Source organism: Astyanax mexicanus, chromosome 6 (assembly GCF_023375975.1).
Source record: "Astyanax mexicanus isolate ESR-SI-001 chromosome 6, AstMex3_surface, whole genome shotgun sequence".
In the NCBI taxonomy this organism is placed as follows: Eukaryota; Metazoa; Chordata; class Actinopteri; order Characiformes; family Acestrorhamphidae; genus Astyanax; species Astyanax mexicanus.
In genome coordinates, this window is record NC_064413.1 from 52,487,124 (window position 1) to 52,512,210 (window position 25,087).

General features: G+C 40.2%; 1 protein-coding gene across 1 annotated transcript in view; it reads left to right on the top strand.

Annotated features, from left to right (window-relative positions):
- The first annotated feature begins 9,500 nt into the window (after positions 1-9,500).
- dpp6a (dipeptidyl-peptidase 6a) overlaps positions 9,501-25,087 on the top strand; it is a 615,874-nt gene continuing 600,287 nt past the window's right edge. Inside the window, exons 1-2 of the mRNA XM_049480880.1 lie at positions 9,501-10,008; positions 10,110-10,197. Coding sequence (XP_049336837.1) covers positions 10,141-10,197 — 57 coding nt within the window. The 5' untranslated portion in view covers positions 9,501-10,008; positions 10,110-10,140. The remainder of the gene's footprint in view (positions 10,009-10,109; positions 10,198-25,087) is intronic.

Here is a 25,087-nt window from a genome sequence, read left to right on the forward strand (position 1 = left end):
CCATATACTACCCTGTACTACCCTGTATTACTCTATAAAATTATATTTAACCAAATACTATCCTACACTACCCTGTACTACCCCATTAAATTCTATACAACCATATACTTCCCTATACTACCCTGTATTACTCTATAAAATTATATTTAACCAAATACTATCCTACACTACCGTATACTACCCTATACTTAGATATACCAAATGCAAGAGTCCAGCTTTTCTTAAGCAATAGCAAGTTTATATCAGATGGCATAGATGGTCAGGGATTGGAACCACTGGCTCTATGGACTTTTAATGGTTGCTTTAGAAAATGTAAAATGCTTAAACCAAAGCTAATCAGATAAATTATTCCACACTGCAACTGTTTGGTGTGTCTTAAGCTCTGCCCCCTGCCTTCTAAGTATCTGTGGATCCATGTGGAACCAATAACAGAGTCTTAGTTAAAAACTTTCTGTTTGCTATAAACTGTTATACAACAGTTAGTTCCGACCTCACAATCTGATTGGTTGAGAAGTGATCTAGCCGTGATGATACTTCGTGATAACATCACACCCTTCTAACACTAAACTTGTATCACTCCGCCGACGCGTTGCCGAGTAACGGCGCAACACACAGGACACCCGCAGCAGCGTTAGCTTAGCACAGGCTAGCGCTCAGCTGCGGCACCCTCGCCCGCAGCGCTGATACATCCTTCGTGGAAAAAAGGGAAAGAAAATCGCTCGGTTACTACCGTCTGACAGCCAGAACACTAACCAGCCAGGCTAGGCTAAGCTAAGCTAAGCTAATGCTGAGCTAAAGCAAGCTACGCTAACCTAACCACAGTCCAGCCAGCTAGCTAAAACCAACACCGCCCAGCAAAACAAGCAGAAATGCTCAAAAAATGCGCAGCTTTCACCTGAAGACGACTCCACGGAGCAGGAGAGGAGAGTATTAGCGTTATTTCACGCTCCTAACGTTACCATCTTCACTTATTCCTTATTTTGATTTTAAGCTAACTTTCGTGGTGTTAGTCTGTATGAAGCATACACTGTTTTGTAGTTAAGTTTCAGTTCTGTTACAGTTGTGGTGGAACTACTTTTTGGCGGAAGGCTCAGTCCATATTAAAGCATATTCAAACTGAATTTCTTAAAGTTCTTTGATTTATTTTCTTTATTCATTTTGTAAAAAATAAACTGTTGTATAAAAGCAATAGAACACTTGAGGTCGTGTGTTATCACCAACAACATCACGGCTGTGATGATCTACAGTACTCGCCTTTGGCTTGTGCCTACGACCGAATTACAGCCGTGATGTTATTCGTGATAACACACTCCCTCTCGTGTTCTATTGCTTAATTATCTATCATGTTGTTAATGATATTAAGACTAAATATTTTTTATTGCATGATTGCACGAGTCTTCATGGTAAAACTGTATTGGATAAAAACAACTTGTTATGGAAACCTAGTTAAAGAGAGAGAGCTGACCTCTGATCTCTGAGAGGAGAATAGATCTGGCCTCCTGGTTGATGAATCTGCTCAGCTGCTCCTGCTGATGTTACATTAAATTCAGAGCACTCAGAAACAGCAGAGCCACTGGGATCAATACAGCTTAAAGAACTGAGTTCAGCTACAGATAGCAGGTCTTCAGTAAGCTGTGTGAACGCACACGCCAGAGAACTGAAGAGGATTTTCCTCTTCCTGCTGCATCTCCTCTACATCACCTGCTTTTTACACATTTCTATTGGCTTTCAGTGTGAAAGTCTACAGTCATAATTCTCACTTATTATAGGTTTTCTTCTTTTTAAAGGGACACAGAAGTTCAGATCTTATGTATTTTTAAAAAAATTCAGCTCTGAAGGAGCTAACATACCTGCATGCCAAAAGTCATGGGATAGCATGTAAATAGGATGTATATTGATCATAATGTTTTTGACATTTCTCGATCCACCGTATCAATATAGCGCTCCTTTTGTGTCTGCAGAACTTTTATTAAAATTTCACAAAAAATATATATATAAAGAATTGTCCACCCTATTCCATCTTGCGATGACCCCGCCCCTTTAAGAAAGTATCCTTTAACATCAGTGACATCATCACCTTCCTACTGTGGCTGTGTCCCAATTGTGAAATATTACTGTATTTCCTGTATTTAGCATTAACAGGACGTGATAGGAAGCATTCACTAAAGTTTTTTCTTTTGTTTATTTATTATTTACCTTTTACAGAAACAGATATTATTGACAATTAAATGTAAACACACACAAAATAAATAAAAAAATACATTACAGTTAATGATGTGAGGTGTGGGAGTCATTTAGTTAATATTTTATGTAAACAATGTGTACATTGTGTACAATTATTAATAGTATTAGTATTATTAGTTCCAGCAACATGACTAATAGTTAATACTGTTGTTTTAAATATTTTATTATAATTTATAATTATATATATAAATATATGTATTATTATTATTATTATATACATTTTATTATATGTATAATAATAATATAGAGTTTAACTGTAACGCCAGGTAGTGAGGAGTGACGCAAGCCGAGTAAAATAAGCAAACAGGTTTATTAACAGGCAGTATAACAAGAAACAGTAAAGCCAGGCAAACAAAGATCTCACCGAAAAACCAAGACGTAGTCGAAAGTACAGTCCGAGTTCGTAACCGAGTATCAGTCCAACCATGCAATAAATCCAATAAGGGCAAGACAAAAGACATAAACCAATAATCCAAAAACAGAGTCGTAATCATAAAGCCAAAACGAGAAACGATAGGAGAACGCTTAGTATGCAACATCAGTTAACAATACCTCGCGGTGTTTGTTTACAAACTGCAGACTTAAATACCGGAGCTAGATGGGTATGAACCGGAACTAACTCAGAACACCGGGGAATCAGAGCGTCGGAGCGAAATGTGATTGGGTGAAGTAGAACGGATACTGTTGGTGTCATAATCAACAGGATTCTGGGAAATGGAGTCCGGTAATGTGGAAGGAGAACGAGGCAGCGTGACAGTTCCCCCCTCCAAAGAGTCCGAAGGAGCCGAAGGATGAGGACGATGCAAGGAAACCACCTCCTCCCCCCCAGCGGCGTCCTGGACAGGCAATGCAGAAGCGGGATCGGAACGGACGGGAACCCTGGACCTTGGACGACCTCTCCTGGAGCCGCGGACGGAGCTGGAAGAAAGGGCAGAAACTGAACCACGACGTCTACTCCGTCGAGGAACCGGAGACCTCTTCCTGGGGCGACCTCTGGGGCGTGGAGCCGGACGAGACGGATGAGACCGATGAAAGTCCTCCACCATTAGTGGGTCCAGAACATCCCTCGCAGGCACCCAGCTCCTTTCCTCTGGTCCGTAACCCCTCCAGTCCACCAGGTACTCCAGGGCTCCCCCTCTCCGCCTGGAGTCCAGCAGTCGTTCCACCGCATAGACTGGATCACCATCCACAGCCACCGAAGGAGGAGGAAGCGACCCAAGCGACGTCTCATCCAACGGACCAGGGATAACCGGCTTTAACAAAGATACATGAAACGAAGGACAAACACGGTAATGAGGAGGCAAATCAAGACGGTAGGTGACTTCATTAATTCTCTTAATAATCTTAAAAGGTCCAATGTACTTAGCTGAAAGTTTCTTATGTGAATCTGGTTGCCGGAAATCCCTGGTTGACAGCCAAACCCGATCTCCAGGAGAATAGAGGGGGGCCTCGCGACGTAGGCGATCAGCCTGTCTTTTCTGTCGCTGTAATACTGCCTCAATACGCCTGTGAGTCTCCTCCCACACTTCCTCGCTCCGACGCATCCAATCATCAACTGCAGGAATGTTGGAGGGTTCAGCTGACCAGGGCATGATGGGTGGCTGGTAGCCTAAAAAACACTGAAAAGGAGTCAATTTTGTGGTGGAACTGATCAAAGAGTTCTGAGCTAGTTCGGCCCAAGGAAGGAATTTAGCCCAATCGTGAATGTTGTTAGAACAATATATTCTCAAAAATTTACCTAGCTCCTGATTCATTCGTTCACATTGGCCGTTACTTTGAGGATGGTAGCCAGAGGATAAACTAACAGAAATACCTAATCTATTCATAAAGGCTGACCAGACTTGAGAAATGAATTGAGGACCGCGGTCGGAAACAATATCCTCCGGGATACCAAACACACGAAACACATGATTAAACAAAGCTTCAGCAGTTTCTAAGGCAACGGGCATTTTACAAAAAGGAATGAATCTCACACCGCGAGAGAATCGATCTATGACTGTCATGATCACTGTCTGACCCATAGATTCAGGGAGGTCTGTAACAAAATCAACTGCAAGATGGGACCAGGGTCGAGCAGGTACGGGCAATGGCACTAATTTGCCAGCGGGGAGAGTACGAGGAGTTTTACACTGAGCACAAATAGTACAAGACGCAACAAAGTCATGAATGTCCGAGCGCATGTTTTCCCACCAAAAATGATTCTCCAATAATTCATGTGTTCGAGTCTCACCAGGATGTCCTGAAGTGAGAGAAGTGTGGGCCCATGTGATAAGTCTATCTCTACACTGGTCAGGTACATAGGTTTTATCTGAGGGACACTGTGCAGGGGGCTGTGAAGTGGAGTTAATCCGATCAATTTCTTCTGAGATCTCCCATCGGATGGGAGCTACCACAATGCCTGGTTTCAGAATAGTAGAGGGTTCTGAGCTTTCTAAACTCTCGTCCTCGTAAATTCTAGAGAGAGCATCTGCCTTGGTGTTTCTGGAACCTGGTCGATAGGTGATAACGAAATCAAAACGTGCAAAGAAAACCGACCAACGAGCCTGACGTGAATTTAAACATTTCATGGATCTTAAATACTCCAAATTCTTGTGGTCAGTGATTACTACAAAGGGATGTAATGATCCCTCCAACCAATGTCTCCACTCCTCTAAAGCTAGCTTAATAGCCAAAAGCTCACGATCGCCAATTCCATAATTACGTTCAGCTGGGGAGAGCTTATGAGAGAAATAAGCCACCGGGTGCATCTTACTGGGGGAACCGAAATGTTGGGAGAGTACGGCTCCAACCCCTACACTGGACGCATCAACTTCGACTACAAAAGGTTCCTTAGGCTCGGGGTGTTTCAATAAAGGGGCCGTAATAAACACTTCCTTGAGAGAAGAGAATGCAACAGATGCTTCTTCTGACCAAACCAATTTTCGGGCATTACCTCTTAGCAAGTTTGTAAGTGGGGCAGCTACTGAACTATAATTACGTATAAATCTACGATAAAAGTTAGCAAAACCCAGAAATCTCTGTAATTCCTTGACTGATTTGGGACGAGGCCAATTAGCAACAGCTTGAACCTTCCTATCATCCATAGTTATACCAGTAGTACTGATCACATATCCTAAAAAGGAAATAGTAGACATATGAAACTCGCATTTCTCTGCTTTGACGAAAAGCTGATTCTGCAGTAATCGAGTAAGTACAGCGCGTACATGAGAGACATGAGTATGTAGATCAGGTGAGTAAATAAGGATATCGTCAATATATACTATGACAAATCGTCCTAACATATCACGGAGTACGTCATTAATGAAGGATTGAAAAACGGAAGGGGCATTCTTGAGACCAAAAGGCATAACTAAATACTCATAGTGTCCCCTGGTGGTCGAAAAGGCAGTTTTCCACTCATCACCCTCTCTGATTCTTACCAAATTATAGGCACTACGGAGGTCTAACTTAGTGAATAAGGAGGCTCCACGTAATTGTTCAAGAGCCACCGGAACTAGAGGCAGTGGGTACGGATATGTCTTGGTAACAGCATTGAGTTGGCGATAATCGATACAGGGGCGAAGACCTCCATCCTTCTTCTTAACAAAGAAGAAGGATGCAGCCACGGGAGAGGTGGAAGGACGAATAAACCCCTGAGCTAGAGCTTCCTGAACGTATTCCTCCATAGCGCATTCCTCAACCTGAGTTAATGGGTAAATGCGTGATTTAGGAGGTATCTGGTTATTAATAAGTTCAATTGCACAGTCATAAGAACGATGTGGGGGAAGTTGAGTGGCACGAGATTTGCTAAATACTTCAGATAAATCTGCATAATCGGAAGGAATCTGTGTAAGTGATTCCTGACCTGGGCTCTCTACAGTAGTAGCCTGAATCAACAATTTAGGACCAGTAATACAGTGATCATGACAGTAAGGAGACCAAGAAATGATTTCACAATTAGACCAAGAAATCAGAGGGTTGTGTCTTTTCAACCAAGGAAGTCCTAAAATAATCTGATAGCTAGTGTCCTTCATTACAAAAAACCTGGTCTCCTCAGAATGCAGGGCGCTGACGTTCAGTTTGACTGGTGTGGTGATGTGGGATACGGCTCCTTGTCCTACTGGGGTCCCATCCACCGCTGACAGCCTCATTGGATTCTCCAGGCACTCGAACTGGATCTGGAGACTTCTGGCCAGCTCCTCATTAATAAAGTTCCCCTCAGCACCGGAATCAATCAGAGCTGGAAAAACACAGGAAGAGGACTGGCAGAACAGAATAACTGATATAATAAATGATCGTGAAAACATGTCAGAGCTTAGTCGGCTTACCCTCTTAGCGTGTGGAACCCCCTCCACACGCTTTCCCGAGTCAGAAGCAGGTGGCTCATATGGACGGTCCGGGTTGCCATGGTAACCATGGGATTGCCCACCGTTGGACGAGCCTGACGACTGTTTTCGCTGTACTCGGGGAGGGCAGCTCCGACACTCGCGTAACATGTGCCCCGCTCTTCCACAGTAAAAGCATAATCCAGCCTGAAGTCGTCGCCTCTTCTCTTCACTCGATAGACGGGTAGCATCCATTTGCATGGGTTCTTCCTCCCTGAAAGTGGACCGAGGAGTATATCCAGATGCTCGGGGCGTAGCGAGATGAGGAGTAGGGATACCAGCTCTACGACCAGGTACAGAGCTTTGTTTAAGCTGATCCAGTCTAATGGCTAGCGAGATTAGTTCATCAAGGGGTAATCCGTCGTCTTTGCATGCTAATTCGGATAGCACATCTGCCCTGAGTCCGTTCCGAAACATCACTCGTAGCGCCGGTTCATTCCAACCACTACCCGCAGCCAGAGTGCGAAATTCCAGAGCATAATCAGAAACAGACCGATTTCCCTGACGTAACTGGACTAATAACTCCCCCTGAGATTGTCCGTGATAAGGGTGATCAAAAACCAGCTTAAACTCACTGAGAAAGTGTTCGTAGGTGCTATGCTCAATGCTAGGCCAGATAGCAGTAGCCCAATCCAAAGCTCTACCGGTAAGGCGCGATATAAAAAATGAGATACGCGCTGCATCGACGCTCACAAGAGAATTGGCAAAAAACAGTGACATTTGCAAAAGGAAACCTCTGCACAAATCCGGAGAGCCATCATATTTATCGGGTTTGCTTACCGGAAAAGCAGCCGCCGAAGGATAGCTGGGAGCGCTAGCTGGAGAGCTAACAGAGGCCTGGTTAGCGGAGGCTAAGCTAGCTGGCGTGGCTACTCTCAGCTGAGCAAGCTGATTAGCAATATCTTGGAGGCTCGTAGTGATCCGAGCTAACTGAGAGTGCTGCTCAGACTGCTGAGTAGTAAGAGTGGTAACGGTGTTAGCAAAGCTCTCGAACAACTGGCTATGCTGTTCGAGAACTTTCCCCTGGTTACCGACTGCCTGTTGAAGATTATTTAACTCGGCCATCACTAGCGGCGAGGTATTATGTAACGCCAGGTAGTGAGGAGTGACGCAAGCCGAGTAAAATAAGCAAACAGGTTTATTAACAGGCAGTATAACAAGAAACAGTAAAGCCAGGCAAACAAAGATCTCACCGAAAAACCAAGACGTAGTCGAAAGTACAGTCCGAGTTCGTAACCGAGTATCAGTCCAACCATGCAATAAATCCAATAAGGGCAAGACAAAAGACATAAACCAATAATCCAAAAACAGAGTCGTAATCATAAAGCCAAAACGAGAAACGATAGGAGAACGCTTAGTATGCAACATCAGTTAACAATACCTCGCGGTGTTTGTTTACAAACTGCAGACTTAAATACCGGAGCTAGATGGGTATGAACCGGAACTAACTCAGAACACCGGGGAATCAGAGCGTCGGAGCGAAATGTGATTGGGTGAAGTAGAACGGATACTGTTGGTGTCATAATCAACAGGATTCTGGGAAATGGAGTCCGGTAATGTGGAAGGAGAACGAGGCAGCGTGACATTAACAGAGTTATTTCTAGTTCTCATCATATTAATCAACTCCTGGTTTGATAAGTTAGTAAATGTGGTAAATCAGGTGAGCTGAACATAATATACACATGCTGACTGAGGAGCATCCAGGAGAAATCTGGAATCTCTACACTTTGTTCTTCAGGTTGGCTCACAGGGTATAACATACTTATGGTTAAAAATGAGAATTCCTGTTAATATCATACATGAGGCTTTTTTTTTTTCAGGTAAAAAAAACACATATTGCTGATATGGGTTTATTTGAACAATGAGACGCTAGAATGAAAACAAGGTAATTTTTAAATGTAAGAAGTAGAAAGTTCACATAATTGTTTGTAAATGTGAGGAGTAGAAGTAAAAAGTCATCTGAAAAATAAAATTACTCCAATAAATAAAGTATAGATAATCAACATTTTTACTTAAGTAAGATACTTCCTGACTTGACACCTCTAAAGCTACCTAACTACATGTGTTCTTTTATAGTTTTTAAGTCTTTAATATTAATCTATGTATTAATATATTAATAAAATATTAATGAGAATGTGGGTCCAAACTTTTGAGTGGTACTCTAGGTTCTGCGTGGCTGTGTAAAATTTACTACAGACACCTCCTAGCTAAGTGAAGCCAGTAAGTTACTGTGGGTTTCACGGTAGATTGATTGGTTGACTAGTGGCTCCACCCACTAATTGGTCTCACCTGGTGCAGTTAATTACTGCCTGCAGGAAAATAAAATATTGTCATTTGAGCATTTATTTACAGAAAATGTGGAATGTCTGAAATAACAAAAAAGATGCAGATCTTTCAGACCTCAAACAAGTTCATATTCATAAAGTTTTAAGAGTTCAGAAATCAATATTTGGTGGAATAACCATGTTTTTTTTAATCATCACAGTTTTCATGCATCTTGGCATCATGTTCTCCTCCACCAGTCTTACACACTGCTTTTGGATAACTTTATGCTAATCATTCCTGGTGCAAAAATCCAAGCAGTTCAGTTTGGTTTGATGGCTTGTGATCATCCAACTTCCTCTTGATTATATTCCAGAGGTTTACAATTTGGTAAATAATGTGTTATTGTATAGTTTTTAAGTCTTTAATATTAATCTATGTCTTAATATATTATTAAAATATTAATGAGAAGGTGGGTCCAAACTTTTGAGTGGTACTTTAGGTACTGCGTGGCTGTGTAAAATTACTACAGACACCTCCTAGCTAAGTGAAGCCAGTATGTCACTGCAGGTTTCGTAGTAGATTGATTGGTTGATTAGTGGCTCCACCCACTAATTGGTCTCACCTGGTGCATCTAATTACTGCCTGCAGGAGCAGCTAGATCAGGTGAATTGGAACGATGAGCAATATATTCAATATATACAGTGTTGTATAGTGTTGTACAGTGTTGCATTGTGGTGTATAGTATTGTATAGTGTTGTATAGTGTTTGGAGCTGCTGGTGAAAGTAAGTTTGGTGCGTTCGTGTGCCACCTCTCGACTGGCGCGCGCAGAGCTGCAGCTCCTCCACTTCTTCTCATCCTCAACCAGCGGCAGCAGCACGGAAAGACCCTCAGCTCCCTGCAGAAATACAGCATTACTGGAGCTGGAGCTCCATCAGCATCCTCATCCTCTTCCTCCTCCTCTTTATCATCATCATCCCACTCTCCTACTCTCTTACACTCCACGGTTTGGAAGCGCGCGCCAGAGTAGCAGCCGCAGCAGCAGCGGGACTTCAGGAGCATCAGGACCATCGGTTCCTCAGGATCAGTGGACTTGCAGCGCGCGCTGGAGAAGAAGTTTCTCTACACCTCGTAAAGGTGAGGAACACGTACAGGTTGTAGTTTAGCTGCTAATTGCTAATATGTGGATTAAAAGAGCTAAATTGTATTTATTTTATGTTTATTTGATGTTTATTTAGTTGCAGAAAACGCTGGAGGACTAAAGGAATCATGAATCAAACCGCAGGAGTCACCAACACTTACAGGAGGTGCTCGAAAGGAGGGAAAGTAAGTGGCGTTGAGTTAAAATCACTAAGCGCTGGGGTTTACTCTGTCCGAGAGAGATGATTCAGATAGAGTGTTGTGTTGTTTGGAGTTGTGTTGTGGTTGTGTGTTTAAAGAGAGTATTGTTAAAGTCAGTGTTGAGGTTGTGCTAAAGTTGTGTTGGGTTTTCCATCACAAGTAGCTATAGTGAATATGCTAGTCTGTATTTTGAGTTGTGTTGGGAAAGTCACTGTTGGTTAATGTTGTTTAGGGTTGTGTTAGTGAAGTTAGAGTTAGTTTGTGTTGTTTGGAGTTGTTTTGTAATGTCATTGTTGGTTTGTGTTTGGAGTTGTGTTTGTAAAGTCAGTGTGGTGGTTGTGTTGTTAGATGTTATGTTGGTAAAAGTCAGTGTTGTGGTTGTGGTGTTTGGTGTTGTGTTGGTAAAGTCAGTGTTGTGTGGTGTTGTGTTGGTTGGAGTTGTGTTGGTAAAGTCAGTGTTGTAGTTGTGTTGTTTTAGGTTGTGTTTGTAAAGTTAGTGTTGTGGTTGTGTTGTTTGGGATTGTGTTGGTAAAGTTAATGTTGGAGTTGTGTTGTTTGGAGTTATGTTGGTAAAGTTAGTGTTGGTTTGTGTTGTTTGGAGTTGTGTTGGTAAAGTCAGTGTTGTAGTTGTGTTGTTTTTGGGTCATTTTATTGAAGTTAGTGTTGTGGTTGTGTTGTTTGGGGTTGTGTTGGGAAAGTCAGTGTTGTGGTTGTGTTGGCTGGAGTTGTGTGTTTGAGAGAGTAATGATTTAGTCAGTGTTGAGGTTGTGCTAAAGTTGTGTTGGGTTTTCTATCACAAGTAGCTATGGTAAATATGCTCTAGTCTGCTAGTCTGTCTTTTGAGTTGTGTTGGGAAAGTCACTGTTGGTTAATGTTGTTTAGGGTTGTGTTAGTGAAGTTAGAGTTAGTTTGTGTTGTTTGGAGTTGTTTTGTAATGTCAGTGTTGGGGTTGTGTTGTTAGGAGTTATGTTGGTAAAGGTCAGTGTTGTGGTTGTGGTGTTTGGGGATGTGTTGTTAATGTAAGTGTTGTGTTGGTTGGAAATGTGTTGGTAAAGTTAGTTATGGTTTGTGCTGTTTGGTATTGTGTTGGTAAAGTTAATGTTGGAGTTGTGTTGGTTGGAAATGTGTTGGTAAAGTTAGTTATGGTTTGTGCTGTTTGGGGTTGTGTTGGTAAAGTCAGTAATGAAGTTGTGTTGTTTGGAGTTGTGTTGGTTTTGGGTCATATTAGTGAAGTTAGTGTTGTTGTTGTGTTGTTTGGTGTGGTGTTGGTAAAAGTCAGTGTTGTAGTTTTGTTGTTTTTGGGTCATGTTAGTGTTGTTGTTGTGTTGTTTGGTGTGGTGTTGGTAAAAGTCAGTGTTGTAGTTGTGTTGTTTGGAGTCATATTAGTGAAGTCAGTGTTGTGATGGTTGAAGTTGTGTTGGCAAAGTCAGTGTTGTAGTTGTTGTTTGAGGTTGTGTTGGTAAAGTTAATGTTGTAGTTGTGTTGTTTGAGGTTGTGTTTGTAAAGTTAATGTTGTAGTTGTGTTGTTTGGAGTTATGTTGGTAAAGTTAGTGTTGGTTTGTGTTGTCTGGAGTTATGTTGGTAAAGTCAGTGTTGTAGTTGTGTTGTTTTTGGGTCATATTAGTGAAGTTAGTGTTGTGGTTGTGTTGGTAAAGTCAGTGTTAATGTTGTGTTGTTTTGAGTTGTGTTGGGAAAGTCACTGTTGGTTAATGTCGTTCAGGGTTGTGTTAGTGAAGTTTGTGTTGGTAAAGTCAGTGTTACAGTTTTTCTGGATTGTTTACACACATTTCTGAAAACATGCCTCGTATTCTCAGAACTCTACACACAAATCCAACAAACACACACACAATGGGCAAAACCCTTCAATTCTCCTGCAAAATGAAGCTTTACATTCAAAACAGTTTTATCTCTTCACAAAAGGCCATTTTGTGTTCAGATGACACACACAAACTATCATATGAACAGACAATTAAAAAAAGCATTTAAACACTGATGTGCTCAGTGTAAAACACCATTCTCCATTCATCATAATGACTTTTTGTTCAGTGTTACACTTACTACAGACATTAAATACATAAGTGCGTTGTAAAATATTTTAGAATATTGTTTTTATACTCAGAACACAAAAATATACTGTAACAAACATGTTTTATTTTTCCCACAAAACAATGTACACAGTGTACATCCCAACCGACACAAAGTTGCACATACAGTGCAGAAGATTTTACTGTATACAGTTACAGTTTTTCTCAAATGTTTAAACGCATTTCTAAAAAACTTGGCTCAGTTTCTCAAAACTCTAAACACAAACTGAAAATTATTAACTCCTTTGTTAAAACTCTACAAATCTCCAGCAAAACTGATTCCTTCCACCAAAACAACACACACAGCTATTTTATGCTTATCTCTTACAGAGCATCAAATAAACACTGATAAGATAAATTCAAAGCACTATTATCAGAAGTATTTGGTTCTGTTTTTGACTTCACGAGGCCACTCTACAAATTCAAATGCACACAAGTCCATGGAAATATGTTGGCTTTCTGTTGTTTATATTTATTTTGTGTTGTGTAGGACTCCCCCATATAGCATTACAGTACTTCGTGTATATGTATATGTGCCATTTTTACTGTATGCAATGTGTATGCAATTACAGTTCCAAAACTGTAACTTTTACCTATGTAAGTACAATGAGAAACATGACGAGGAAAATCAGTTCACATACAAAGAGGTAACAAAAATGTATTTATTGCAAAATGCAAAGAAACAGATTACTATTCATCACGCCTCTGTTCTCGGTCAGGCCAGAGGACCTCATCTACCTCAGCTGCAATATTCTCTCTAGCCAAACAGCGGGGGAAAAAACGCCTTGCATGACGAATCCATCCTTGGCAATCAGCTGCGTGGATGTCATCACATGCCTCTTCCATTGCCTGAAGTAACGCCACACGCTCGTGGGGTCTGCGTTCAAACACTTTCCACCTCCATGCAGAAAAGTATTCCTCTATCGGATTTAAAAATGGGGAATATGGTGGAAGGTGCAGCACAACAAATTGGGGATTGTTAGTGAACCAGTCATTGACCAGAGCTGCCCGGTGGAAACGTACATTATCCCAGATGACAACGTAGGAGGGCTGCTCTAGTTCTTCTTCCTGTGGGAGGTTGAGGAGATTTTTGAGTTCATCAAGAAATGATACCAAACGAGGAGTGTTATAAGGACCAAGTTGTGCATGGTGATGTATAACCCCACGGTGACCAATGGCAGCACACATGGTGATGTTTCCACCACGCTGCCCAGGGACATTGACAATGGCACGGTTGCCAATGATGTTCCTCCCCCGCCGCCTGATCTTATGCAGGTTGAACCCTGCCTCGTCAATGAATATATATTCATAGGGAACAGCACTGGCATCTAGTTCAAGCACTCTCTGGAAAAAAGGAAAATGACCATATTAGAAAAAAGGCCAACCTAGACACACTGAGGTAAACAGTGACCTGTCCAAAAAGGGTACAGAAAGGGTGCTGTACTCACCTGCACATATTGGCAACGTTGCTCCTTCACATAGTCAGAGTTGCGCTCAAATGGAACACGATAAACTTGCTTCATACTCAGCTGGTGACGTTTTAAAACACGGTCGATTGTGGACAGGCTGACCTGGTCAATGTTTGTGAAATGAACATTGTCTTCCAGGACTCTGTCCCTGATTTCCCTCAGGGTAATTGCATTGTTTTCCAAAACCATGTTTACTATGGTGGTCTCTTGTTCAAGTGTGAATTTCTGGTGTCTGCCGCCTCTTGCTGGCCGTCTTTCTATTCTGATAAAAATATATATACACACACATTATAGGATACGCATTTCACTATATTGCTACATAAATGTAAAGACAAACATCGTACTGTAGTGCACATTTCTGTGAATACTACAGTAAAACCATAAAGTTGTTACTTACCTATTCTGTTCTCTAAAAGCCCGGATAACTGAGGCTACTGTAAAGCGGCTCAAATTTGGCTGGACTCGACGCCCAGCTTCAGCCATGGTTAGGCCATGATTTATTACATGGTCCACCAATGTTGCCCGTATTTCATTTGAAAGAATGCCTCGTCTTTGCCTTCCTCTTCCTCTTCCTCGTCCTCTTTGGCCTGCTAGGCCTCCTCTTACTCTGACTCTTCCTCTGTGCTCCTGTTGCTCCATCATCTCGCCTTACACCTGTATCAGTCTCTTGAGGCCTCTTTTATACTCTGACAAATGATTGAAATGTTCTGCTAATTAAGTTTGCACAGGTGCAACTTGTGTGAGACCACTTGGTAATTAAGGTTTCTTATTTTAGGGGCAGTGATTCTTAGGTGACCAAGGTGTTCTAAATGATGCAATTTGTGTTTAGGGATTTGCAAAGCTGTGATTTAGAATGATATTTGCTAGTATTGACCCACGCCCTTGATTGGGCAGAGAAGAAGAAAGAGGGGGAGCGAACTCAGAGTATTTGGGATGGAGTTCGGGGCAGCTTCGCTGTAAAGCGTGAAGCCGAAGCCCCCCCTCTCATGAAAAGAAACATGAGAAGAGAATAAAATTAAAGAAGGAGGAAGATGGGGAGGAGGTGGGTGCGAGGTTTGTTCAATGAGTAGGTAGAGAGGAAGTGACTGTTTAAATAGGGATGGAAGTGGGAGGAGTGAGGGCGTGGCTCACTCCCAAAACTTAGTTATGGCACATAACTCCACTTTGAGTGAGAACATATAAAATTGTGTTTAGAGATTAGCAGTTTGGAGTCACAATGTTGACACATGAGCTTCATGTTTTTGGATTTGTGTGCATAGTTCCACATTTTTTGTGTAAACATTTGGGAAAAACTGTAATAATAAAAAAACAAAACAAAATAAACTATGCTGCATCCTCTCTTCTGTTTCGGTCTGGCCACAGCACCTCATCTACATCACAAGCAATGTTTTCCCTGGCCAAGCAGCGGGGGAAATATCGCCTAGCATGGCGAATCCAGCCATGAAAAGCATCAACTGCTATATCTCCACATGCGTCTTCCATAGCTTGGAAAAGGGGTATACGCGTTTCTGAATTTAGGTCGTACACTTTCCATCTCCAGGCAGAAAAAAATTCCTCAATAGGATTGAGGAATGGAGAATATGGAGGGAGATAAACAACTGAAAAGCGTGGGTGGTCAGTGAACCAGTTATGAACCAGAGCAGCCCGGTGGAAGCTTACGTTGTCCCAAATGACAACGTACCTGAGCTGCTCTGGGCCGTCTATCTGATCTGGTGGAATGAGTGTGTTGTGTAGGGTGTCCAGGAATGTGATCAGATGGGCAGTGTTGTAGGGGCCAAGGGTAGCATGGTGATGGATGATGCCATGGTGGGTCATCGCTGCACACATTGTGATGTTCCCTCCGCGCTGGCCAGGGACTTCAACAATGGCACGCTGGCCGATTATATTCCTTCCCCTCCTTCGTCTTTTCGTGAGGTTGAATCCAACCTCATCAATGAAGATGAACTGGTGCTCCACTGCATCCACCTCCGGCTCAAGGACTCTCTGAAACACACATGACAATATCAGAAGTAGACATGGAGCGGTCACTATTGTGAAGCACAATCATTATGATTACAATATAATAGAAAGAAATATGTATGATTTATACAATGTTGACAGTATGCATCAAGGGTGGGAATGTATAGGACGTATTGCGCTCAAATGGCACCCTGTAGACCTGCTTCATCCTCAGTTTATTTCTGAGCAAGACACGGTCCAGCGTTGATAAACTTACCCCATCAATATTTTGAAATATCTCATTGTTTTCTATTATTTTTCTTTGTATTTGCCGTAAGGTAATGGCGTTATTTTCAAGAACCATGTTCATGATCTCTGTTTCCTGTTCAGGAGACAGAAGACGGCCCCGTCCACCTCTTGTTGGTAATCTTTCAGTTATGCAATACAAAGAGTGCAATACTGTAAATACTGTGTAGGAATACATTTCCCAAATACTCGAAACACAATGTCCTACAGAACAGTCCACAGGTAATACTGTACTACTGTACTCATTGAGTACTGTATTGATATGCAGTACTGCAGTTTTGTAGTGAGAGTAGATTTCTTACCTATTCTCATTGCGGAAAGTCCGGATGATGGATGCTACAGTGTACCTGCTCAAATTTGGCTGTACTCTTTGCCCAGCCTCCCTCATTGTTAGGCCATGGTTGACCACATGGTCAACCAAAGTGGCTCGGATCTCATCAGAAATGATTGTCCTTGGCCTTCCTCGTCCTCGTCCTCCCCATCGTCCTCCTCTTACTCTCACTCCTCTGGCTCTGGCTCTGCCTCTGTTTACAACATTGGCCTCCATTGCTCCAAAACAGAAGAGCTCACCTGTTGCCCTTTTATGCTAAAGCTCTGATTGCTGAGTGGAAACATGTGTGTTAGGTGTTTGCCCATGTGAGGAGTCAGTGTGCATAGTAGGGCAATTAACTTTAGAGTTTTGAATAACAGTGTGTTCCTTGTGAAAACAAGAGATTTTCTTCATGACAATTGTGTGTAGAGTTTTGGAAAAAGTGTGTTTTAGAACTGCAATTTGAGTGTAAAGCAGGAATTGTGCTTGTAGTTTAGCAGAATTGGTTCAGGGGGTTGGTGCATGAGTTACATTTTGTGGTCATTGTGTTTCAAGTACCAATATTTGTGTGTAAACAATCGAGAAAAACTGTAATGTTGTGTTCTTTAGAGTTGCGTTTGTAAACTCATTGTTGCTTTGTGCGGTTTGGGGTTGTGTTTTTAAAGTTAGTGTGGTGGTGGTTGTGTTGTTAGGGGTTGTGTTGGTAAAGTCAGTGTTGAATTGGTGCTGTTTGGAGTTGTGTTGGTAAAGTCAGTGTTGGAGTTGTGTTGGTTGGAGTTGTGTTGGTAAAGTCAGTGATGGAGTTGTGTTGGTTGGAGTTGTGTTGGTAAAGTCAGTGATGGAGTTGTGTTGGTTGGAGTTGTCTTGGTAAAGTCAGTGTTGGTGTTGTGTTGGTTTTGAGTTGTGTAGGTAAAGTTTATGTTGTTTGGGGTTGTGTTGGTAAAGTTAGTGTTGTGGTTGTGTTGTTTGGAGTTGTGTATAGTTAGTGTTGTGGTTGTGTTGGGAAAGTTAATATTGAAGTTATTTTGTGTTGGTTGGCTTGTGTTATTTTGAGTTGTGTTGGTAAAGCCAGTCAGTGATGGTTTGTGTTGTTTGGAGTGGTGTTTATAAAGTCAGTGTTGGAGTTGTGTTGGATTGGTTGGAGCATGTGTTGTCAAAGGCAGTGTTGGTTTGTTTTGTTTGGGGTTGTGTTGGTAAATGCAGTGTTAAGGTTATATGTTAGGGTTAGGTATGCAAAGTTTTGAGTCTGTGCTGTTTGGGGTTGTGTTGGTAAAGTCATTTTTGGAGTTGTGTTGTGTTGGTTGGAGTGGTGTTGATAAAGTCAGTGTTGGTTTGTGCTGTGTGGTAAAATTGGTAAAATTGGTAAAATTAGTGTTGGTTTGAGTTGTGTTGGTAAATGCAGTGTTGGAGTTGTGTTGCTAAAGTCAGTTGGTGTTGGAGTTGTGTTGTTCTGGTAAATACTTTTTTGGGCTTACGCTGTTTGGAGTTGTGTTGGTGAAGTCAGTGTTGGAGTTGTGTTGATTGGAGTTGTGTTGGTAAAGTCAGTATTGGAGTTGTGTTGGTTAGAGTTGTGTTGGTGAAGTCAGTGTTGGAGTTGTGTTGATTGGAGTTGTGTTGGTAAAGTCAGTATTGGAGTTGTGTTGGTTAGAGTTGTGTTGGTGAAGTCAGTATTGGAGTTGTGTTGATTGGAGTTGTGTTGGTAAAGTCAGTATTGGAGTTGTGTTGGTTAGAGTTGTGTTGGTGAAGTCAGTATTGGAGTTGTGTTGGTTAGAGTTGTGTTGGTGAAGTCAGTGTTGGAGTTGTGTTGATTGGAGTTGTGTTGGTAAAGTCAGTATTGGAGTTGTGTTGGTTAGAGTTGTGTTGGTGAAGTCAGTATTGGAGTTGTGTTGATTGGAGTTGTGTTGGTAAAGTCAGTATTGGAGTTGTGTTGGTTAGAGTTGTGTTGGTGAAGTCAGTATTGGAGTTGTGTTGATTGGAGTTGTGTTGGTAAAGTCAGTATTGGAGTTGTGTTGGTTAGAGTTGTGTTGGTGAAGTCAGTATTGGAGTTGTGTTGATTGGAGTTGTGTTGGTAAAGTCAGTATTGGAGTTGTGTTGGTTAGAGTTGTGTTGGTGAAGTCAGTATTGGAGTTGTGTTGGTAAAGTCAGTGTTGAAATTATGTTGGCAATTTCACACTTAACCACTTTTTTGAACTTTTGCGTGGCCTCACCTTCTGCTTCCAAAGCTGCTTCATGGTATTTAGGAACTCCTTATTATCCAGAGGAATGAAAGTTCCTGGATGTGTTCTTTAGTTGGTGAATGAATGGAAATACTCAGAATTTACTGTGAATTCAGTGCTAAAGTGATGAAAGAAGACACTGGTTTTAGCTAAGCCTTTAAAAGTTCTCTCTTTTTTATTTTTACAAATGGTGCTTCTGATTCGGCTTTACAGTTGGGAAATTGGAAATAAAATTGTTTAATCTTATATCCTCCTTGGATATGCCTTTGGATATACCTTTGGATAATAAAAATAAAAAAATGTGAATCACCAAACAGATGTTTTTAGATTCCATGCATATAATATCTAATACGCTGATGCATATTGGTGGTGAATTCAGCTTGCACAATAGCAATAAGTACACTACACATCTCACTATTGGTCTTCCATCGTTGTGTTCTTGTGAGTTGGTTCTTGTGTTCTATCCAAGAGCACAAGTCTGTTTTTTGCTTTGTTGGAAAGCACCCATGGAGAAGACTCTCAGTCTGGCAGAGGGAAGGGATTAGGGGAAGAGGAGGAGAGGAAAACGCCAGCAAACTAGCAGTACTTCAAAAATCAGTCTCTCCACATGAAACCAGCGCACTAGTGCACCTCATCACCTGCAAATCAGCAGCAGAACCTGAAACCCATAATCACACAGGAAGAGAGAACAAGAGAGCAAACAAACAAAGTACAAAATGAACCAAAGCAGAGTTTAAGACTCATTGTGTGTCTTATTATTATATTAGAAGTTCAGAGGTTGGTCTTATAGTGCTGTATATATATATATATATATATAGCATGTGTTCAACTAAACTACTTGTAAGCTGATTTTAACCCTGATTTCCACTTGGCGGATAATTTTGTGCTAGTAGGCTCTAGTCTGCAGACTCTGGTTCAGTCTGAGCTGACAGTCAGAGTGAAAGTGGTGTAGTATATTATTAAATCTACAGAAAATCAAAAGTTAGCTTTTTTTTTTTCCACCAACTCCAGTCTGAACCCAGTCCATCAGCAACCAGTGAAGTATGGATATTACTGATTACCAGACGCATATTAATGATGCAACCATGGATCTATAGCGAAAACCCAAACACAGTGGGTCACAAAAACCTTTTAAAACACTTTTTAAAAAACACTTTAACCAACCCACCACTTTTCTTATGTCAATATGGATTTAATGGATATGGCAGGGCATAAGAGAGGGATAACACATGTTTTATACATATATTGTGTGGTGCTGTGTGACCTGTTGTGTGTAGATGACTTCAGACTGAATGAGTTGCACGTTAGTGTTTCTAATAGGGGTGTGACGAGATCTCGTGGCACGAGATCTCGCGAGATTAAACGTGACGATATTTCTCGTCAAGCTTGAACCTGTCTCGCCAGAAGAGGGAAATTCGGGCATTTGCATAGAACAGAGGTCACTAATGGGCGGACTGCAGTACGGGTCCGGACCCAAACCTACTGAGAAGGATTTAATTGTATACACGCTTTGCGGGCGCAGTAGATCACAGACCAATCACGTGTGGGGTAAGATCACTAAACGCTCTCTTCAGTCAATCAGATTTGTGCAGACGCGGTAAGGAATTAAATAAATAAATAAACACACCGCTCCTCACGCAGAATCGAACCCGTGTTGCCACAGCTCCGGCTGTTGAATTGGGACGCGGCCGTGAAAAATGCCTTTATAAGGAGATAGGGAGCCCGAGAATGGGTGGAAAAACAAGAACGGGCGGAAACTAAAGTCACGCCTAGCGCGCTGGGCGTGACTAGCACTTAATCATAACACATGTTAACAATCGGTCCGGACCTTCTCTAACTGGACCATACTGAATTCTAATTAAATACCTCTGGCATAGAGGATGCTTCTGCTACTTTTAAGTTGTATATCTGGCTGCATTTTGCCTACATTTCCTTCGGGATGAATAAAGTATCTGTCTGTCTGTCTGACTATGGTTCTGCATAGTTAAATTACAAGAGATTTAGGAGAAAAAAACACAAACCATAGTCTTAATATGACTGGTTATGGTTCTGCATAGTTAAATTACAAAAGATTTAGGAGAAAAACACAAACCATAGGCTTACATTTACATTTACATTTACATTTATGGTATTTAGCAGACGCCCTTATCCAGAGCGACTTACAACAGTGCTTCAAAGTTACTTAAGATATCCAAAGCTAGTTTGTAGACTAGGATCAAGAGATACATAGAACTTAATCATGTTTAGAACCCTAGGAACCTTAATATGACTGGTTGTGGTTTGCAGTTATTGTATGCTCTATATAAGACCTAGAAAAGTTTTATTTTTATTTTTATTTAATGTTTGACATTTTCTTTAAATTTTTATTTTTAAATCTCGTCTTGTCTCGTTCTCGTGAACCCAGTATCGTGTCTCGTCTCGTGATATTAGTGTCTCGTCACCCCTAGTTTCTAACCATGTGGTGATCATTTTTGCACATATTGTGTTTTTGTGCAGGTGTAATAGCTATAATAAGATGAAGAATCAGTTTTGTTTGTGCATTATTAAGTTGAACACTGTAAAATCTTCCTGAAATGTTTATCAGATTTTATCAGCAATTTAAAATATGTTTCTGAAATGGAAATCTGATATTTGATTTTCAGTATTTCAGTCTCTTCCCACTTCAAACATTATTGGAACATAGACATCAGTCCATATATGTCAGAGCTCTGTTAAAAGCTCTGTCAAAAACACTAATATCTGAATTTTAAATTATTATAATAAATCAATACTCATCCAACCCTAGTGAAAAAATATACACTTAATTGCACTTTAAACATATTAAGAAATATCTAAGTATGCTGTAAATATACCAGATATCAGATTTATGTACTCACTTAAAATATATTAGAATACATTAATATCAGGCTTTCATTAAATGTGTGAAAGTAAACTTTGATCATACTTTTTTAAAAAGGACAAAATAGTTTACTTAAAAAAATTGACTAATATGAAGTACACTTTTAGTTTAATGTAAATCAATATGCAGTCTAAAGCGCTGCCACTATGAGCAGGAGGTCGCAGGTTTGAACCCCCGCTCATGCAGCTTTACCATCAAGCTGCCGGCGCTCAGAGGGAGCAAAATTGGCCCTGCTCCCTCTGGGTGGGTAGATGGCGCTCTCTCCCCACATCACTCCTAGGGTGATGTCTGCAGCACAGGGCGTCTGTGAGCTGATGTATCAGAACCGAGCCGCTGTGCTTTCCTCTGAGCGTGCTGGCTGCTCGGTAACGCTGCATCAGCAGCAGCTCGAAAAGAAGCGGTGGCTGACTTCACATGTATCGGAGGAAGCATGTGTTAGTCTTCACCCTCCTGGTGTGTTGGGGCATCACTAGTGATAGGGGGAGTCCTAATGAGGGGGTGGGGTAATTGGCCGTGTAAATTGGGGAGAAAATGGGAAAATTTTTAAATAAAATTATAAAAAATAAAAAAAATAATGTAAATCAATATACTTATAAAATATTTGAAAAACAATGTTACATTAGTTCACTTAAAGTACAATATATTGTAACTCTTTAGAAAGTAAATTAAATTACTGCTACTCATTAAAAAATGCATTATATTATATTTTATATAATATTTTACTCTAAGCTTATTTAAAACATAGTTACATAAAGTAGTATGTTTAAATGTTACTTAAATATATTTAAAATATTTTCATTTTAGTACAGTTAAGAACACTTAGCACTATTTAAGTAAGACTTTTGTACTATTTTTATACTGTAATTAAAGTATAATAAGTACAAAAAAGTTGTTAAATTTGATCACTCTTTAAATATACTGATTAATAATAATGTGGCTACAAGAACACTTTAGTGCTCTATAGCATAATAATGATTAGTTTACTTTAATTTACTTTTGTCACTAGGGAAAGTAATTTCTATGAACTTGGTTGGATTTTTCTCAGTCAGTTTTATGAGGTAGAGTCACCTGGAATTCAGTCTTTCAGTTAACAGCTGTGCTGAACTCGTCAAGAGTTAATTACTTGCATTTCTGCATCAGTTGTGCTGTCACAAAGACGCTTAAAAACTTAATGATGATGAAACTGGCACTCATCAGAACCACCCTAGGATAACTGCAATTCCTTATGTGTTTCTTCATAGTCTGGGTCACTTCAGTATTCATTTACTATGTAGGAAATCACTAAACATTTAACTAGTACTGTTTATGAATCTTTATTAGAGTATGTGAGAGATATAACTACACAAGACTTAAATGTTACATAGAGTAAATAAGTGAACTAAGCTTCAGTCAATCCTTTCTTTTCTCTCAGTAAAACACAAATATTACACTGTCTCAACACATGGATGGCATCTAATACATTCTTTATACAAGTATACTAAAAATAATGTGTTACATGCCATCCACGTGTTGAAAGAGTGAGACTTAGTCTGTTTACAAAATAAATCTTTGAGATTATGTAAATATTTGAATGTGTGTTTTAACTATAATTATATATCGTCGCTGTCCTATGAAAAACACTTATCTCCATTTTTGTCGATTTTTAGTTTACTACATAATTTGAATAGATAGACTGTCCCTAACACTGTGCTAAAATTTCTTGATGAACGGACCAATAGAAACTCTTCAAAATGACCTGAAACAAACTCTTTTTACATTGACTTCCATTAAAACTTTACAAGTTTTTTTTCTCTCTCCTGTAAAGTTGCTGTTTTGGAGATAAGTGTTTTTCATTGGACAGCGACGATATGTAATATTGTATAAATTAAGTAATTGTACTAAGATAATATTGTATGCAGAAATCAGGTAAAGTTTAATAAAAGAAAGGATTGATTCAGTAAAATAAATGAAGTAAAGTTTAATAAAAGAAAGGATTGACTGAAGTTCAGTACACTTATTTACTCTGTGTAACATTTGAGTCTTGAAACTGAGTTGAAGTTACTTAAATTAATCCGAAATTAAATTTACTTAAAAAAAGCAAATGCAGAAAGTAAAAAAAAAATTAAGTAAATTTTTACTCATCATTTTTTTCAGTGTTCAAAAAACAATATACTGTATGGTTTATATTAGGGGTGTGCCATATCGTATCGTACACGATAATACCGTCAAATTCTTAAAATATCATGAATGATATTATATCCTAAAATATCGTGCCATAACACCCATCCTATTTCCCATTATATATCTACTAGAGACAGATTATATCTGTCCAGTATCATTTATTTTACTTTAATCCTGGATATATGGAGATATTTGGTGTGCATTATTATTAGCATCATGACATTCTGGATCATTGACTTCTGTTACAAATCTGATACAATTCTTGTATTTTTTAAAATCTTACTTAGGGGTGTGCAGTATTATATTGTATGTAATAATAAAATATTTTTTATATTTTCTTGCAGTGTATAGTGTATTTTTGAAATATTTTTTAAAAAGTGTTTTGTCATATCGCCAAGTATAGCGTTATCACGAAAATACTATAAATATTGTGATATTATTTTTGGGCCATATCGCCCACCCCTAGTTTATATACCTGTTCCCTCAAGGATTTCGTGCTGCACTCATTTTATAATATATAGCATAACACCATAATGTCACTTTTCTACTAAATGGAAAAGCATATTTTACTGAAGAAAGCCTGGGGATTATTATGACACAGCTACTATAGAGATCAGCAGATCCGCCCCTGAAAAGAACATGTCAGCATTAATTAAGCTCAATTACAGAAGATAAAGGATGGATGTTGTAGTATCAGTGCAGAGACTGTGGTCAGAAAGCTCTTTCAGGTAATCAGGAGGTTGTGCTAAACTCCGCCGAGTCCCAGATAGGAGCAATTTATTCTACAAATTGGCGTATATTGTCCTTGTCAGAACAGTGATAGTGCTCAGATGCGCTTTGGAAATTGCTGCAAATTGTTTTTGTTCTGTTTGTGCGCCGCTAGACCAAACCCAATACATTTCTACGATGCAGTTTCCACTGCCGCCGCATGCAGTGACCCATATTTTACAAATGGTAGAGTCCCAGGGGAGCAGAGCGCTGCCCTGAGCTTCAGGAGCATAATGAGCCCTTTAGGAGGACAGCGTCTGGGTCTCTGGACACCAGACCAGCTGCTCCACATCTGGAGGTGTTGCTTTATCTCTGAGGATTTGGGGATTCTCAGATTTTTATTTAGTAAATTAGCTGAAGAGATAGTGCTTGCATCAGTGGATAAAATGTGGATTCAATTAAATGTGCACTTCTCAATCATGTAGTAACTTAAAAGTGTTAAACAAACCAAAATACTCTGTTAACTTGCAGTTTATGAGGCTGGTAACTCTGATAAACTTATCCTGTACAACAGAGGAAATTCCTGCTCTTCGTTTCCTGAAGGGGTCCTAATAAGAGCCAGTTTTATCATTATAACATTTTTGATGGCCTTTACAACAGAAGTTAATATTAGGGGTGTGCCGTACCACATTCTTTCCTGGAAGATGATGTTCCCCCACTGTCCTTCCACTTTTTAATAATTTTGTGGACAGTTCTAAACCTGATTTTAGTAGCTTACCTTCTGA